At 38.3% G+C, this 20,413-nt stretch overlaps 1 protein-coding gene across 6 annotated transcripts in view; it reads right to left on the bottom strand.

Moving 5' to 3' along the window:
* The window catches only part of myo16 (myosin XVI), a 184,927-nt gene that overhangs the window by 98,637 nt on the left and 65,877 nt on the right, over window positions 1-20,413 (bottom strand). For all 6 annotated transcript variants that reach the window (XM_057336149.1, XM_057336150.1, XM_057336151.1 and 3 more), the window contains exons 4-8: window positions 19,549-19,692; window positions 7,864-7,972; window positions 4,974-5,098; window positions 4,724-4,849; window positions 309-384 (exon numbers count right to left, since the gene is read on the bottom strand). In XM_057336149.1, coding sequence (XP_057192132.1) covers window positions 309-384; window positions 4,724-4,849; window positions 4,974-5,098; window positions 7,864-7,972; window positions 19,549-19,692 — 580 coding nt within the window. The remainder of the gene's footprint in view (window positions 1-308; window positions 385-4,723; window positions 4,850-4,973; window positions 5,099-7,863; window positions 7,973-19,548; window positions 19,693-20,413) is intronic.

Here is a 20,413-nt window from a genome sequence, read left to right as displayed (position 1 = left end):
ATTTTATTTTTTCGAGCTTGAGCCTTCTCGACCAATCACTTTCCTTGCATGTTGTTATGGAAACGACAGGTCTCTGTCATTGGTTAGCTGTGAAAAAGGTGCTTGACGTAGGGCGGTTTTTTTTCAGAAAAGTTTTTCAACCTCAAAAGACGCTCTGAGCTGCAGAAAAAGACGCTGGCGTTTAAAAAAACGCTCAGGACTTTTTTTGAAAACACGGTTTTCTCCATAGGATTATAATGTAAAACAGACGCTAACAGCTTCAAAAAAGAAGTCAAGTGTGAACATGGCCTTAGTGTGCATGTGCGTACCTGAGGGCTTGTCCTGGTTGCAGTTCAGAAGATGGGGATCTGCTTTATGTTTCAACAGCTGGCTCACAATGTGGGTCTGTTAGGAAGACACAAAAACACAAACACATCTCTATGACTTCAGAAGAACTCAAAGAGAATAGTAATGAGATGTAGTTCACGCTGAAGACAGCTGATCTCTCCATCACCTATGAAATCTATAACATCAGCTGTCACTAGAGAGGCACGGCACTGCCTCACATTCACACCATCAGCAGTGTTTATGAGATGCAGACACGCACACAGAATGTCTCTTGCTCCTATAAGACTCTTGCTCAAAAGTGTGGCTGGTATGTGTGTGCTTTGTCTGTGTAGTCAATGCATGATGTAATGAATAACTGCATGACGTATGCGTGTGGGTGATGCATGTGAGCAAACGCCCCTATTTTCTCTAGGAAATGTAACGTCACATGAAGAGTAAGTGATCTGAAGAGTAAGTGATCTGAAAAATCCAATCCACTAAAGAAAAACATCTGTCAATTTGTTTATTGGATAATAAAATTTAAACTAGACCTACACTTAACATTTTCCTTCGGAATTCAATTCATGGAAATGTTCCATATGTGCCATCACATAAAACCAAACAAAACTCAAATATAAAAAATAAAAGTATGTCCGAAAAGAAATGCACTATGTAAACGTTATGTAAAAACCTTCTCTAATTGATATGGTTATTTCAGCTACACATTTTAGTGCAATGTGTAAAAATCAAGAATAAAGCCAATTTGTAAAGCAAACAAGTTTGGTAGAATATGGCTCTCTTTTGCCCAATGCCCTTGTGCCAGAACTTGGCTGGCCTGGACAAATCTCAGACCTCAACACCTTTTTGGAAACGAAACACAGACTGTGTGCCAGACTCTCATCGCCCAACATTACTGCCAGACTGCAAGGATGCTCTTATGTCCAAATTGGACAAACATTAAGGTTGGGAATTCTAAAATCGGAAGGTTAGGAATCGGATACTTGATATAAAATTTAAATTTCATTTCCTCTTATCAATTCCTATATGCACATTTTCAGAAATGTGCATGTTAACTTGTGATCTGCTAAAATCTCAATAAAAGTCCTTATGAAAATTAACCATATTTTCATTATAGTAACTACAGTTTAACCACAATAAAGGTAATACAAAACATGGTTGCTTCACTTACATACAGTACATGTATATATAACTTTGTAATTTAAACTGGGAAGTGGGAATCAATAAGAATCAGAATTGATAAAATTCAAACAATACCAAACCCTATTTAACATCTGGTGACTCATGGTTTGTAAATCAAATGTGCCAAATTTATGTCCAGTAAATGTCTATGTTGTTTCAAGAGCCTGTTGTTGAAGAGTTAATTTTGGACCGTGTATACATTAAAGCGACAACGAGCAACTCTTTGACCTTAAAATAATGTCTCTAAAATTATTTTAGTGGTGGGTCAACTTTTAGCTGGACGAATTTTACTGCCGTTGCTACCTGAGCAGCCTCCTATCGGCTGAAATTGCACTTGTAACTTTGGTGTTCGGGCCGGTACAAGCCCCGCCTATCCCCTGCTTTATGGCATACGTCACGTTTTACTCGTAGCCTGGGAGAAGTTGGCCAACAGCAGAGCTAACAGTAAGACGAAACTATCCAAAACATCACCATGGCAGAGCCAGCCAAAAAACCAAAGAGGGTTTTGTCGGAGGAAGCAAAGAAAAGAAAGCGAGAGAGTGATCGGACACGAGGCCGGTCACGAATCAATATCGGACGGGCTTACACTCGGTAGCGTGAGCAGCAAGAGGCAACGGGTTGCAAAACGGATGGAGACCTAGCGGTTCGGCTCCTGGATTTGTAAGTGTTATTTGTACATTTTTTGTTACTGTCCTGTACTTTGAACGTATTTGTTATTAGTCTGTGTCTTTGGCGCACCACCGGTTCACACTTTATAACCGTAAGGTAGCTGAGAGATAATATATGGTTGCCGGTGTCGATAGCTAGCATGTTGTCGTGTCTCGTCATGAATGTGTGTAGTGCTTGTAAATGAAGACTAAAAAACCACAATAAACGTGTTGTGGTAAAAAGTAGCAGATTATTTTGTTCAGACCAGTAAACCACGTAAATGTTGAACAGTTCAGTCGTTGAGTAGGCTAATGTTGTCATTATATATATATGTACATGCTATGCGCTGTTTTCATAGCGTATTTGGGTCCGCCGGGTCCGTCGGCTTTGAAAACAAACTCACGTGTATTGAGCTGCCAGCGGGAAATCTTTGCGACAGTTTTTACGACACCGCATACAGACAATTCCGCTTATCAACCACGTGGGGCAACAGTGAGCAAAGTTGCTCGTTGTCGCTTTAATGGCAGGTTCGGTAACCACAAAGACCGCACATTCATCAACCGCACACATGAATCTTCTAAATCAGGCCTAACTCGTCAATATGCGTCACAACACCTGCATCAGTTACAGCAAACTAGAGTATTTACCACATTCACGGAGCACCGTGTTCCCAACTGTTAACACGCTGTATAATGGTGCACTGACTGACTTACTGAGCTGGAACTAAAAGTCTTAAACTGCAGTATGGCAGTTTTGCTGACTCACTCAACCATCTGCAGTGCTAATGACTGAGACTTTATTGTCATAAATTATGAAAGCAGGCAGAAAAAAGCATTTGTCTGTGTGTGTTGTTCTTTGTGCTCAATGAGAGAGATTAGATGCAGAACATCTCAAATTATACTACCTACAAATGTAACGCGACAACGCAAAGCTTTCCTGTGGCTCAGTGGTTAGAGCATGGCACTAGCAACGCCAAGGACATGGGTTCGATCCCAGGGAATTGCAAATAGTCAGAAACAAATGTTTAATACAATGCAATGTAAGTCGCTTTGGATAAAAACGTCTGCCAAATGCATAAAAATGTCAAATGTAACACCCTAACTAACAAGCACACTTACAATACATTGGATTTTGAAGAAGGAACGGTTTTGTTAAAAAAGGTTCTTCGCAGTGATGTGAAAGAACAACAGTTTTGGTTCCCAATACCTTTTTTTCTGTATTATGAAAAACATCTATAAAAAACAATTGAAATGCATGAATTTCTAAATCATTTGATTTCAGATGAGGGCGGTGAAAATAGCACGTGTCGCAAATGTGCTAAAACCTCACATAAGAGCAGACAGAAGAGAAGGTAAACAAAGTAGCATAAATAATGTCTCCGAAATAGCAGACAGATGAGAAGAAATGAGAAGTCTCTACATCAGCAGCCAGAAACCTTATTAAATATTTGACCATGTCAGCAAGTTTGTCCTTTTTCCCCAAAAATCAATCTCTTCTCAGAGTCTGTGAAAGGCTGTTATTCAACTCATATAAAACACATTAGTGCACATATAGAATTCTCAGAGCTCTGGTTCATCTGGCTGGGAACTGGAAAGATCAATGCAATGCAAGTGTCATTAATCAGGAACAGGAAGGGCGGGTGATAATGAACTGGATTTCGTATACAATTACTCTAATATCGATAAACTCCCACCACTCTAAACAGCAATCTAAAAGAACGGCAACATGCAGGATGTTTGGACAACACAACTAAAAGGAATAGTTCGCCTTTAAAATGAAAATTCTGTCATTATTTACACGCCCTCTTGTCATTTTAATCCTGTATGACTTTCTTTCTTCTGCAAATCACAAAGACATTTTGAAAAATGTTGTTAACAGAAAAACTTTGGTCCCCATTGACATGCATTGGTTTTGTGTCCATACAATAGAAGTCAATGGGGACCAACGGTTTTTGGTTACCAACATTTTTCAAAATATCTTGCGTTTTGCCGAAGAAAGAAAACCACACACGTTTAAAATGACAACAGGGTGAGTAAAGGATGACAGAAGTTTCATTTTGAAGGTGAACTATTCCTTTAAGTTCATGAACAAAACTTTAAGCACATCACACAAATTGCTAGCTTTACTGTAACACACACTGCCCATGTGGAAAATTTGCATAAAACTTGATCAAATTGATCCCTTTACAAGCCGTTTTTAACATGTTAAAGACCACAAAAGCATCTGATCAAATGCCAAAATTGGGGCTTTCTTAAAGGGACAGTTTAGCCAAAAATGTAAATTCTTTCATTGTTTACTCACCCTCATGTCATTCCATACCTGTATGACTTTCTTTTTCTGCAGAACACAAAAGAAGATATTTTGAAGAACGTTGGTAACCAATTAACAAAACTGGCCTCCATTGACTTCCATTGTTTGGACACACAACCATTGAGACATTTCTCAAAATACCTTTTTTTGTGTTCCACATTTTTGGGTGCACTATCGCTTTAATACCCAACAGTCAATAAGTAGTACAGGCTGCCCACTGCTTGTCGATTTTGTTAACATCCCCTGTACTGATATTTACCTGCCCGTATTTGGCGGCCAGATGTAATGGGGTCCAATAGCTGCTGTCAGACACCTGCACATCTGCACCGTTCTGAAGCAACACAGACACCACCTCCTTATAACCGCTGGCACAGGCAATGTGCAGCTGGAAACACAAAGTCAAACATACATGTAACATGTTTGATCTGACCACGATCATTTAAATCGCCACCTGTGCCTGTTGGATTACATACTAAAGAGATAAATGACTGTAACAGGGCTGGACTCACCAGCGTCACCCCGTCGTCATTGTGTTGATTGACGCTGCCCCCGCTGCTGACCAGCTGCTTCACGTCAGATAGCATGGTGGACGACCGCTGGGTCTTCATCTGATGCATAGAGCTCATGTCCACGCCTGACAAACACACACACACACACACACAAACATACGCAGACGTGAGCTCACCTCACACTGCTTTCATCAAAGTAGATTGAGTAAATGTCACTTTGGATCAGTGGTGGATACTGACGTTCTCATGAGACCTGACATACAGATGTTTTAATGTTTTTGAGGTTGTTCTGGCTGTATTGGGTTGCTTTTGTTTTCTTTGGTTGTACATGTTTGTACATTATGAAAAAACTCAAAATAAAATATAAAAAAACAACAACAACAACAACAACATTTAAACAGATATGAAGCTAAACAGAAAAAGCAAGTTTAAGGCCCTGTTTGCACAATATCAACATAGTGAAAATGGAAAAGTTTCACAAAAAAATGTTTTTGCAAAAAAGCCAGCATAAGAGACCATATTCATTGTTATTTTATATTATACATATTAATAATACGAAATAATATATAATTAACAGATGTTTTCTAAATTTGTGCAATGTCACACCATAGGACACATTTTAGTACGGTTTATTTGTCAACTACCCATGTGTAGTTGTTCCTGGTCTTAAAATGGTTAAAAGGTTATTTGTTTTTAAAAAGGTTTTCAATGTTCATGTTATATATTGCTTTAAAGGCATACCTAAACAGCCAGGTTTAAAACCCTTGTTTTAGCGTAAAGTTTGATTGACAGGCAGGTAGGCAGTCCTTTGCTATTTTTCAGTAATTCAATGTGGTCACATGCGTGTCCGACTACATATGAATCTAATTTGAGTGATCAAATCCCAAACGTTTACACCTGAGGCGGATGTTAATAGCAGGTGCAAATGAGTCCTTTGTCTTCAGTGCAGACTGTTGTTACCCAACGGGATGTGATCAGGTGCTGATGTTCTCGTGTGATGGAGGTGATGAGGAGGAGATCTGAACAGATGTCACATGACAGAGTTCTTCTTCATCAAACAGTCCTACGGGATCAGATCTCGCGCTCTGTTCTAAAATCCCGTTCTCCGTTCTTATCAAGTGTCTTCTGGAGGACACATTGTTCAGTTTCATTTGTCGGATTCCCACATGCACAAGGTTTCCATTAGATACAAAGCATACCGATCTGTAGTAATGGAGGGAGTTGAGATGGCCTTCCACCTACAAATAAACAGATGCTGCCATCTTGAGAAAGTAAGAGTGCTGACGGTAATGATGAATTTCCTGTCTGACAGCGGCTCTGGAGAAATGTGTCTCTCTGGATCTGGCTGATTGATTAGCAGCCTGAAGAAACTCTTACTCCAGCCAGCATGTGTCCTGACTGAATGGATGACTGTAAACAGCTGGCCAGGGGTGGCCTATATGGTATATAAACTGTACCATATATAACAGCAGAAATGTGTCAATGGGTGAAGACACAGAGAAATGTAGAATACCAAAGCAGGATGTAGCCCAAAAAAGCCACGATAATGAAGCTTCTGTCAAGCTTTCACACTTAAACATGCAGTGGTCCACTTCAGAAAAACCAGTACGCCGCGATGGATGTCTGTCAGCAAGGTAAACGGTGTTGGCCACCTCTTAGAAGTCATGGCTGACAAATGGAATAATCAAAAACTTTGACGCATTTTAATGGCAAGTCACCATTTTACAGTAGCTTCATCTGTAGTTGCTCAGTTATTGATTTCATGTTTAGTCTGTTTATTAATTTCAGAAACCTTGCACTTATCCATTATTTATGCTTTCATGAGCAATAATGAAAAGTTCAAAATCACCTGCATGGAATTCTGTTGCAGTCAGTGCATCGTTTACCTTCAATTTATCTTAACCAATATTATGTTTATATTCTACATTCACTTTTCTTCAAAAACTCTTTATCTAAAGGAAAGTAGTGTCAATTAAATTAAAATTAACAAATTAAAAAAGTAAAAAATAAATAAAACTTTTTTAATATTTAATACAAATTGTACAAATATTTCATATAAAATATATAAAAAATAATATAAAATTGTTTGTTTTTATTACCATATATATTTTTATTTTAATTAGTTATTTGTGATAATATAACAAAAGTAGTAAAACATTCTGTTAAAACATTCAATAAATGGCAACGATGGAATATAAACCGTATATATAAATTCTCTTTTGGATAGATTCACAGTTATACTGTATTTTATTGTGAACTTTTATGCTATGAAGTTATGCTATACTGAAAAAAATATTAAATATATACAATATTTTTTTCTGTTATTTGCGAAAACTTAACAATGTAAGTAATATTTACTTGAATATTTAAAAAATCTTGACCAAATATTTTAAGTAAAATTTACTTAAAACAACTGTGTGCAAAAACTTACAGAAAAGTAGTAAGTGAATCCTATTAGTTTTTTTTTCAGTGTACCATTTACTCATAAATATTATATTCGGTCTAATCTGCTACCCTATAAAATTACATTTGATGTCACTGTAGGAAAAAATGGTCAATGTATGTACCCAAACTGTCAATGCGGTACCGTTTCAAGTACACCTTTGAACCTAAAAATTGCATATTAGTACCTCAGAGGTACATTTTGGTACCACATGTATACATATTTGAAGAGTTTGGTTCCAAAATGAAATAACTCCGTTTTAAACATTTTTCAAACATCATGATTTCAATGAATATAAATCAAACACAACAAAACAGCTAACTAACACAATACAACCATTATTGGCCACTGTCCCAGTAACAGCTTGAGTACATTTTTTGAAAAAAAAATTCTGACACTGTATATTATCAGATTCCATAAAACATGAATGTATATAAAGGGACCTACCATTTTCCTCCAGGTGTCTGATGAGGATGTAGCTGGTTTCCGTCCCCTCGGTGGCATAATCAAGTGGAATGTTCCCGTTTACGTCTTGAAGGAGCACGTTGACACCGGCCTTCAGAAAAGGTGTGATGGAGAGGATTGGGGGGGAGGGGGATGGCAGGACGAAAAGCCAAACAAGACATAAACAAATTGAGTCCCTTTCGCCTCATTCATCAGTCTGCAATCGATGATAAACTAGGGCCAATTATCACACTTTCCCAGCATTCCCCAGGCACATGAGCTCAGGGATGAGCTGCGTGAACAGAAAATAGTGCGTTAACTAACTCATTAAGATAGGGGCAGGTTAATAGGGTCTACGATGCACAGTCGGGCGTTTGGGTGGCGAGGGCTGATTTGATTTATGAGCGTTCAGTCTCTGGAGACTCCAGACTGTGACAAGGCTTTGTACGGGTGGGAAGCAGGACGCTTGATTACACATGAAAGCTAATTCTTTACATGCATGTCGGAATCAGGAATACATTTAAACTAGATGAGTGAATGCCACAGACGGAAGAGAAACTGATTATATCAAACTGATATGTGACCCTGGACAAAAAAAACAGTATTATGGGACAATTTTTTGAAATTGAGATTTTTATTAAGCTGAATAATTCAGCTGATTGATTGATGTATGGGTTGTTGTGATATGACAATATCTGGCAGAGATACAACCGTTTAAAAGTCTGGAATCTAAGGGTGCAAAAGAATCAAAATATTGAGAAAATTGCCTTTGAAGTTGTTAATCAGGGGCACTGTGTCAGACCATCCACTCACAAAAATAAAGTTTTTATATATTTAAGGTAGGAAATTTACAAAATATCTTCATGGAACATGATCTTTACTTAACATCCTAATGATTTTTGGCATAAAAGAAAAATTGATCATTTTGACCCATACAAAGTATTTTTGGCTTTTACTAAAAACGTTACTGTGCTTCTTAAGACTGGTTTTGTGATCCAGGGTCACATTTTGTAATAGCACTAAATCTAACAAATAAATGTCCACTTCATATTTCATTCCCAAAATAATAATGTGCCCTGGAGGGTGGCACAGCGGTAAAAGACAACGGCTGAAAAGTTGAACCCTGCAAGGGATTGATATCAATCTGTTTGAGGTCATCCACATACTAAAGTATCTCCAACTCAACAAAAATAAAACAGACCAAAAATATTGACGATTCATCGTGCCCTCACAGGTATATCCAAAATGTAACAGACTTCTTACTAGTCTGTATTCGTACACTCCATTATTCTAGAAATGTTACCATTGTTAGTCCCAATAAATGAAAGCAGAATCAAATGTATGGGATAACCATGAGTCCTGTCCTATCGCAGGTAAGAGCTGCTTTATTAGCCCCCATCAATAGAGATGTACAATGAGCGTATTAGCGATGCACTCATTTGTGGAGACTGAGAGAAAGAGAATTGCTTGACATTTAAATCGCAAAACAAACTTCAGCCAATCATTGCACAAGATTTACAACTATCTCATATAATCGTCTGTCCCTAATTAAAGATGCAAATGGAATTTCTCGACAGGCTGGGACACAAAGAAATGCGGGTGACACATTTCTGGCGTATTGTCTCCTTTAGTATTTCAGTTCCAGCACATTCGGACCGGGAAGGCCGTGTCAATCACAGTGAGGTCAGCACCAGGTTAAACAACGTATTAATTAACATGAACTATCAGCGGCTTCTTTGTCTGCATTTATGAGCAATTGCCACACGCATAAACTCAAAGCTCCAGAGATGCTGACGGGTCTGACAGGGATCCACGGGAGCGCGTAAATGCTGTGCTTGACCTTCTCCTCTTATAACCGAGCTCTCCCACCACACAAATCACATCAGTAATGACCCACTACACCACAGTGTCACAACTCACAGGGGGACATGGACATGAGGACTGCTTTCTCTCTCTGTTTGTGTCGGGTAGAGTGTTGGTGGTCATCCATTGATCCGCCTTGCGTGGGACTATTATTGAAAAGAATGTGAATAGCAGGAGCGTGCTTGTGTATTGATCAGGTGGGGTCAATGTGAAGGAGATGGTGGAGGCGATTAGGATGTGTGTGTTTTACCATTAAATACCAGAAGAGCGCTGATGAAGCTGTTGGGTTCACCTCCACCCCCCCTGCTTAGATCGACAAACTGAACGGTGTCCTCTTTGACACTTTGAGAGATCAGAATTCTAAACTACTACACCAGCACTGACTTACAAATGTAACCTTCGAGAGCATTTCAAATGCCAGTGAGAACCAATTCAACGTTTGAGGTTTTCATTAATATGATAAAGGTCCACGACCATAAACATAATGAGATGAAGCACGTATAGCGATAAAGCAAATATAAGACTTTTAAAAGGTTGGATAGACACCAATGTACAGTAGTGGCCAAAAGTAATGTAATGTACAATATTTGCTTTTAATGTCCCCTCAGGTTATATTACATCAGCACCATGTGAGGTATATGGTACAAAATGGACAGAATTTGGAAAAGCAAACTACAGCATATTAGGTTATAGGGTTTTATTCGAATACAGAAAGAAAAACCTTGCAGGAATTAATAATACATTGACTACTATTTGGCATTTAGAATTTTTTACCCTTCCCCGCAGTAACATTCTGTCATTATCTCTTGCCATTCTCCCATATGCACTTGTTAGATGTTGTTTTTTGCCAAGCCTCCTAAAAGTCTTTTTAATGCATCCTATTTGAATTAAAAGCAAAGACGTACATTTTTTAATAAGAGTTGGATGTCATTTGTAATCTATAGGTGTATATACTGTACATATAGGACAGAGTATTAATCGTAGGCAGTCTAGAGATGTTTATCAGCAAAGCAATTGTTTATTCTGATTATTAGTACAGAATGAACAAATTTAACTTTTTATCGAAGAATGGTTTCTTACCCTAATATGAATTTACAATTTCATTCATCACATTGTGACTGAGACCCCCGTGACTGGTCTACAGGACCAGACTGAGCACAACCGTGTCCGAGATCAGCACTGGGTCAGAGCTCCTAATAAATTACCTCCATTGATCTAAAGCGAGGAGACAGGAGGTCATATTTCCTGACACATAAATAGTGTCCTGCCTCTGTTGTTTGGATGTTTCAGGGCAGCACATGGGGTTAACAAGCCAAGCGCTGACCTTTGGGAAATTCACAAAACATACTCATATTATGATTGATAACAATAGTAATACATTTATCCTAGCGGAAATGCTTTCAATTCACCTGGACTGACGATAGGACAAATACGCAGAGCCAGTGGACATAGCAAACAGGTTTTGGCCATAACATCCAATACTAAACTTCAAGTTTCACCAAGATCAATAAAAACACCCTGTTATACTAAATAAGGTATATTAAACATCTACATGATGTTAACGGTTGAATGAACAAAGTTAAATGAGGTGTGTGAAGATAAAAGTTACTATAGACGGTTTTTGCAACAACAACATAAACAAATGTTATGGCCCAAACTTAACTTCCGGCAGACCTCCGAAAAGAATCAATAACTGTTGGGTAGTTTTAATGTCATTTTGTACAATTAATATACAAAAAAATATTAATACAAATTGATATTAATATGAATTCAAAATAAAATAGAATTTGAACCAAACACAGACCAGAAGTTAACGTCGGTCCAGACATGTGCGTCCGATGAAACCGTCTAGACACTCTTAGGGGCGATCCAAATTTTGCATCAAAACCGCGCGGAAAACGCGAGCCCACTCTAAAGAGTTGAACTATTTCCATCTCGAAAATGTGTTTAAAAAAATAACATTAACATCTATAACTTTCTATACATTTTATGACTACATTAATAGTTATATATTGGTATTACTACTGTACTGATGATTAAGATGTGATTCTGTTGATTTGCAATGCGACATGGGAATGATTTCAGAATAAAAATACACAGTTTGTCGCTCGTTTTCAGATTTTCATATACAGACTTAAACCTACCATGAATATGAAATTTGAAATCAAAGTTTGTAATGTTGTGATTCTTTTCCGAGATATCAGGTTAAAAGGCTTAAAGTCTTATTTGAAGAATCGTTCGTTATTTTTTTATGGAGAAAATGATTGGGATCAGCACTTCTGGAACCAAAGAAGTCTTCAAGGTGTTTTCATCAATTCAAGAAAAATGCGGAAAATACTGAGATATTATAAATTATAAATAGTTGTTTGGAGACATGACCTGTGCATCCCAGTGTGGCTAACACGGTCATCCAGAACATTCACGTTTAAATGTACCCTATCGATCCCTCTCTGCCCCGTCTCCCCATCATTTTCTTTCGTCTAAAGATATTTTGATTCAAGCAAGGTCACAAGGAGGAGCAAAGAGTGACGCACACACTTACTGAAGCTGAACCAAGTTGTGTCTCAGATGCCACAGTAACTGAACCTGACAGCAGAGGGAATGACTGCAGACCTCCAAATCATTCCAACAAGAGTAGAAAATGAAACAGCCTCCCCGAGAAGAGGAAAAATCAACATCCCACGCCTTCCTCTTCCTCTGACTGCATCAGGAAACATCGAGGACAAATGAGTCATTTAATCTAATCTGCATGATGAGGGCCGCCCGTGTCCCATTACTGAGCTATGAGCTCAGGCTTAATTGCCTTTGTTTAATGTAATAGTAAGCGAACCGCGATGAAAGTTAAGAGGGCATTGTTTATTTGCATGTAAGATGCAGTGTAATTCAAGGGTTCACGTTCATTTATAATTCTGAGTTCATGTAGATCAGATCACATTAAACAAGAAATCAATGCAGAACTCCAGGTAACTCACAACCGTTTTTCTCCAACCCTTAGTCATCTTTAGGAAATGACTCAGGGTTGACTCAAAACTATGTTAGGTAAGCTTATTAATTATTTTTGATTGATTGGCATGTTAACATGGTACTTATAAAATCCTAACATTTACTAATCCAAAAAAACAGGCAGCTGTGGCCCAGATTTGGAAGCAGAATATGCACAGAGTAATGTATGGAGGAGAGATGGAGAGGACGTGCCGGAAGTACAAGAGGGAGTGAGAGATTATGACCTAAGGCACTGCATATTGCGGAGATAAGAGTATTAACACCAGAGAACAACAAACAAAACAAAATTAGGAGACAGACAGACTAAGAGAGTGAGAGAGAGAGGAAGAAAGTGTAACGTTAAAATTTACTCTCACAATTATGCCAAGGTCACACTAGACGTTCAGTTGCAAATTTCGATGCAGTCCCTGTGCATATGGGGTGTGCGATATCGCTATTATACAGTCCAAGAAAAAAATAAAGCAGGAACTAATAACTAACTATAACTTACACTGGAAATACAAGGTAAGGTCAAACGAGTGCATTGCATTGTGGGATGCAGTATTCTATGCAGTGTGTTATGCAAAGTGGTGTTCCGAACAAAATTTTGTGCAGTTCATGGTAAACATTCTCCATTCTTGTTCCATGTCAGTCTTAAGAAATAAAATAAATATCCTAGAATTCAATTGTAGCTTTTAATTCAAGTTTATTTTTCTCATCCCACTGGCAGATTTTTGGCTCGTTTTAAAGGGATAGTTCACTCAAAAATGAAAATTCTGTCATGAATTACTCGCTCTCTAGTTGTTCCAAACCAGTATGAATGTATTTGTTTGGTTGAGCACAGAGAAAGATATTTGGACGAATGCTTGCAACCAGACCGTTCTTGGACCCCATTGACTACCATAGTAGGAACCCAGAACTGTTTGCTGTCCTACATTCTTCAAAATATCTTCTTTTGTGTTCAACAGAACAAAAAATAATGAAGCAATTTTTCCTACTATGGTAGACAATAGGGTCCAGGAACTGTTTGGTTGTAAGCATTTGTCCAAATGTATCTTTCTCGGTGTTCATCAAAACGAAGAAATTTAAACAGATTTGGAACAACTCGAAAGTGAGTAACTGATGACAACATTTTTATTTTTAGGTGAACTATCGCTTTAAACATAAACGTACATAATTCTTTCTTTTTTTTTCATGAAACAAGACTAAATCTTAGGTCACTTGCAGTCTTGGAGCAAAAATGAAGAAAAAGCATCTAATTACATCATAAAATTAACAGTCTAGATTTTATAGTGGATTTTTTATAAAAACAGTTAAGTGTCCGTTTGACGAGTTTATCAGTATTTATATTTCCACATTTTTAAATAATAGTAAAGTTATTGTAATGTATATACTCGTTTTCTTCTCCACAGAACCAGAATGTAATAGAGATACAGTCATCAAATAGCAAAGATTGTGAAGTGAAATGTGAAAGGTCTGTTGTTAAATAAAATATTTAGGGACAGCTTTAGAGTAAGTGAGAGAAGATCATGTCTCCATGCAGTTAATTAACTCATTCAATTCATTCTATCTCTGCCGCACGAGAGCTCAATGCACCCTGACTTGCGTGCTCTCATGCAAATGTGGCCTACTTACAGAAATATTCATTCATACAGAACACGCATGTATATTTGAAGATGTTGTGAGTACCATCAAAGAGAATCCTTCATAGTGTCATGGCAAAGTCCACAGATGCTATAAAACCACACACAAAAACAAACTGTTCCTTAGAAACACTAACCTCATTATACACTTCACCATTCCCACAAGATTCAAGTAGTAATAAACACATCATAGTTGATTTAGAACTTTCTTTTTTTGGATATGAGCTGCATATATATACATAAACCCACACATAACCAGGCAAAGAACATGTTGGTATAAAGCATGTTTATTTAATATTTTTGGTTTTATTCATTGCTCCTGGATGTTAACATGGGTGATGCCCCCTATGTTAAAGAAAACTGAGCATTTTCGATACGTGGTTTTCTATTTGCTGATGAAAAGGTTTGGATCAGATACAAGCCGAAAGCTTCCTTTTCAGTTCTTCAGTGTAAGTTCAACGATTATTGCCGAGAGCACGAGAGTCCAACCCACCAGCTGAAAGCGATATACAATATCAAACATGTTGGATGTTGTCAGAGAGTCAAGCAGGGCCATTAACTCAGCGGGGAGTTGAGTCAGCGCTCACGGTCGTGTGCACCAACCCCATCTGATTCTTCAACGACTATGTAAATGAAGCTTGAGACTTAAAATGGGCTGAGAAATCTGCTAATGAAACACACACGGTAGATGCGGCACCACAGGAAAACTGAGTCAGTTTTGGATTTGAAGTCGTCGCTCTGAGAAGCAGAGAAAAATAAAAGGATTTATACTATAATTTGTCATTGAACAGCCCAAATTATGAGCGTGGGGTGTCATCAGCCTAGGATGAGTGTGTTTATCTCTAAAGAAAATCTAAAGGGAACATCCCACGGAACAAACATCACGACATATGCCATCCCTCACCCAGAAAACTCTTTCGTCCTCCTCATTGGAAGCCTACATTGATGACAAAATTATTTCATTACAAATTAAAATAACTAAATATCTGTGAATTTAGCTTGTGAATGCCGCCACATTTCCTGCTTTAACATCCACGTACTGAAAACACATCTAAAGTACGTAGTTAAAAAACACACAAGACCTCTAAATCAATTTGACCGTTATTGTTATTCTGAAGGTGTGTCATACACCAGTTATGCCTGCTCTACTTTTTATAGCATGTGTGTGTGAGACTGAAGACCACTACTGACCTGATTTTCACTGGAGCATGAAGCATCAAACCATGTGCCTCTGCCAGTTCACTTCAATCACAGAACCCTTCAGGAATACTGGCCAAAAATACACTTTACTACTACTACCGATCATGCACACTGGATGATCCGAGACATCCCTTCTGGGGAAAAAACAATATAGACCATCACACAAATTCTAATGGATTTAATGGGATTGGGAACTATAATAGAAACTGTCATGGTCTCTGTGGGTCTCTACTGGTAATGTGTTGGGTTCTATTGGTGTAATTTTTTTTGGCAAATGGGAACACCATTAATACATACTGGATTTACCAGCCCCAAATACATTATTTTAATGGTTTTAATGGTTCGTAGTATTTGGCTGAAGGCTGATGGTTCACTTTCGTATTTGACTGAAGTTTGTAGGGAAATTTAAGGGGGTTTAAAGGATTTTTTGTGGTGTAAAATATTTTTTGTAGTCTGAAATGTCTTAGTCTCATACAAAGCATATTTGGTTATGACAGAACTGACAAATAACAGGGAAGTCCGTCTGCCTTGCCAAAAAATAAAAAATATTACATGCCAACCCTATTTGTCCAAACAATTTGTCAACACTGCATGTCTGATTTAGCAAGTGGCTGAATAATTTTTGAGTTTATGTACTATTTCATCCATATTTACTAGGGGTGGAGCCGAACCCGAATACGGTATTCGGAAAGGCACAAATAGCGTGTTTTTTACGAATACTTATTTCGAACAAATACTTAAAAAATATTTGTATTCGGGAACAAGAACAACTTTATATCAAAAAGCTGCGTTTTCTCACGAGACCGCAGTGCATGCCGCATGAGTGAGTGAGTGACATTCAGGAGTCGGGGGGGAGGGGGGTAAAAGAGGTGACTGACACAGGCTGCTCCACACAGCAACAGAGAAGGCTCGGCTGAGCGAAAAAAGACTTCACTGCGTGCATCACTATTTTTGTTGAATAGATGTTTGTACCTTAACTGGGTTCCGGAGGCAGTTTATAACTTTCGGGAAGCGGAGTTTGATCGGGAGAGTATTCCGTTACGCTGCATTATTGACGTCTGCAGTCGGGTGCTCTCATGTTCGCTCTGTTTACGTACACTATAACGTAAATTAGAAGTGTAACGCAAAAAAACTGGATTTTTATGCCTATTTTGAATTTTACTCAAATACAAATACAAATACAAATACTTTCCCCCCCTCAACAAATACAGATACAAATACCGGCTGCTTTGAACACCCTTAATATTTACACACTGTGCAAACGATTCATGTCGAATACTTTAGAAGTAGCAGGAGTTGTGTGGTACAATGCTACTCTAAACAAAGCTCTTAACGGAACAGTTCACTCAAAAATGAAAATGCTGTCATGATTTACTCGCCCTCGAGTTGTTCCAAATCTGAATACATTTCTTTGTTGTGATGACCACAGAGAAAGATATTTGGAAGAATGTTTGTAACCCAACAGTTCTTGGCCACCATTGACTACCATGGTAGGAAAAATTACTTTATAAATGTTCTTTTCTGTTCTGTTGAACACAGAAAAGAAGATATTTTGAAGAATGTAGGAACGCAAATAGTTTGCATGACAGAATTTTTATTTTTGGGTGAACTGTCCCTTTAACTCTGTAACATATTCCACAATAAAATGTGTGACATTGGTTTTTAGTGTGAGGCAATGAACTGACATGAACTGTGGCCTGATTGGAAATTGTTGATATGCTAATGAATTATCATGATACTGAATTCGTTGAAATGATAAATGCTGCTCATTGAATTACACATACTACAACATGGTGAGGACATAAACCATATCATAAACTATTCGTAAAACCAGAAAAGAGTCAACATTACGATAGTAGACATTACAAAGTCCACATACGCAAACATCAAATGCCAACAATATCATATACCACAGACCCAAACACGCACATATATCAATGCTTAGAGCAAACAGGCTACATCTGCATGGTGTGCTGCACTGGAGCCAATAAGCAGAAATAATCTTGAGCTTCTCCTTTCCACTTTAACATTTGGAGTAGAAATTCTTCCCAGGAAAGGCACTCTTTGAAATCACAGATCTAAAAATAACCCGGATTTAACTCTTTGTGTGTCAGTAAGAGCTTCAGAGTGGCTGGAAATACAAGAGCCGTGACACACTTATGAATTAATGGTTTGGGAATCCACAGGTGAGTCATGAGCGTTCTAGTGCATGAGGTAAAATACAATCGTGCTGACAGGAAAAACCAAATCCAACCCAGTTTTACTCGGTTTCCTAATATGATCCAGTTCTAATTTTGCAAGTTAAACAAATGCGTCTTTCCCAGCACCTTCACATTTTATGCTACATTTAGCTTATATATTTAATGTTATTTAAATGCATCTATTCAAGCAGGGCTGGACTGGGAAGAAAAATCGGCCCTGGCATTTTTAGACCCACATCGGCCCTCCACGGAATCTGTCGACGGGGGGTGGGGGGATGGGGGGATGGGATTTGCATACGTGCCTTTTGCATTCGCGTTGCGTGCATTCGCAGTACGCCGGTACGCCAGATGGCCAGCCCGCCCCTGTATTCAAGTCAAAACCATTTCCTCCTCCTAAAAAAGAATATTGCTTCAAGAAAATGGTTAATCGTGTCTTTTTTAGGTTAGGCTGTGTTTGTCTGTAGTAAATGATGGCACTGATCTGATTGTGTTTTGGCTGAGATCTGTCTAAAGACGCAGGGAGATCCTGAACTCCATTGTATCTGTCAGCGCTGCATGTGAAGGATTACGCTCATCTGATCAGACACTTCCGATGTATAACAGAACTTTACTCTAAGCTGTCTTACTCAGACAGTTCTCCTGCAGGAGAGAATCCATCTGTGTCTTTATGTCTTTCTGTGTAACAAAAACCTCTGACTGCATTTTGATTTCTCACCATCACGTCATGAAAGCTTTGCATTTTTCCGCAGAACACACAAGGTGAATTTCTGAAGAATGTCTGCTGCTAAAAGTGAATGGGGACTGGGGCTGTCACAGTGCCAAAAAAGTAGTGCATAAAACTTTTCCAGCGAATATAATGTACATTTCGGCCTGTCTGTCACAAAAGTTATCATGGCTTGAGAAGTACTGAATATAACAAGTCATATAAAATAATTGTTATTATACTTTCGGGTGGTTTTGGACAGGGCAGCCCCAGTCTCCATTTACTTTCATTATATGGACAAGATCTCCCAGGAAAAAGCAGCTTTTTACACAATGACTCACAGAAACAGTTTTCGGTCACAAGGGTAAGTAAAGAATAAATTGAAAGTTTAAATTTGGGAGGACTATTCCTTTAAAAGATGAAACTACAGTTTCACATCTTCCTCTACACATTTTGTGTCAAATGCACTCCCAAACATACACACACAAAACCACTCACTAATGTAACAAGGTTGTTTAGGGGTGTGGTGGTGTGTCGACTCAAGAAGCTCATTAAATTCACAACACCCCGGTGAGAGAGTGCAGGGAGGCAAGCAGCGATGCCTTTCATCTCTGCCATCTTATTTTCACTTTCATCCTTCAGTACACAAACCATTTAATCACATTAAGGACAAGTGCCACAGATGATACATCCAAAGAGAAATACCAAGAATGCTTTCGAAGAGCACAATGTGTGTTGGGTTTCTTACAGAAAACTCGGCGGGACATATTAAGGGCTTTCTCCTTCTCCGTTTTGGTTACATCACAGCTATGAAGCATGACTTGCTAGTCAGGTGCTAGTCAAGAAACAGGTGACTTGAGGGACAGTCTCACTCTTTTATTTTTTTGATTAGACAAAAATCTGAATACACCCCCGCAAACTATCATCAATATTTTTGGTTCGTTTCTCAGAAAAGAAAAACAAAATATTAGATATGTAAAAAAATGTAAGTCAATTTTGTCAAATTTGAGAGTAACCTAGCATATAGCGAGTGACCTCAAAGCAACAGAAAACGAGGAAAAGCTACAATTTTGTACGTGTATGGTGTCGTCCTCACCAGCAATAGCAGTAATACCATATCAGCATGATCACAGGCACAGGCCACATGCAGGGCGGTCCAGAGGTCTTCATCCTGCAGGTTCACGTTCAGTCCTTTCTCTATCAGAACCTCTGCTGCAAACACATTGTCATGGCGGGCGCACTGAAGAAACAAAAGCATGAGGAAGATAATCCAATTAAATAATCCCAGTCGATAAAGAACACATCAGAAAAACTCCTACATTTGACGGACCTGCTCTGATTTAAGCCAAAGCTTAATTAAACTGCAGCCAATTATCACTGAAATTGGATGTGTTCTGTTTAGATGTGCTAGACCCTGGCGAACCCTAATAAAAATGTATTCACCTCTCTGTGGGCATAAAATTAATTTACAGAAAATCGAGTCATCTATCTTGCTTGAGTACAGCGCTTACATGCTGCAGCGGTCTATTAAAGTCAATGTCATTGAATGGTATCAAATGTTTTCCAGTGTTATACTACACCCACTGGTGGGAGTGTAATAGACACCAACTATTAAATTGAGAAACTTCATTATAAATGACACATCTGTCCTGCTCACACTGTATATAAACAGACACTGTGATCTTATAAGCAATATAATAATAAGAGAAATGCCAGAAGTGTTAATGCCATAGTTCATATCAATCAACCCTAAGTGAAAATCCCACTGTACAGAAAGGAAAATCCAGCACATTTTACAATGTGTAACTATTTTCCTTTTCATGTGAACTGTTTCTTTAACATGAAGGGTAGACAGACGAGAAAGGATCATTCTACTACTGCGCAGTGAGATGTTGTTTTGAAAAGAGGGCAGTTACAGTAACGTGAGGACAGATCAGTCGGTGTGTGAAAGCTCAAGAGGC

The sequence above is a fragment of the Triplophysa rosa genome, linkage group LG6 (assembly GCF_024868665.1).
Source record: "Triplophysa rosa linkage group LG6, Trosa_1v2, whole genome shotgun sequence".
NCBI lineage: Eukaryota > Metazoa > Chordata > Actinopteri > Cypriniformes > Nemacheilidae > Triplophysa > Triplophysa rosa.
Note: the sequence above shows the minus strand (reverse complement) of the source record. Positions and strands in the feature narration are given on the sequence as shown.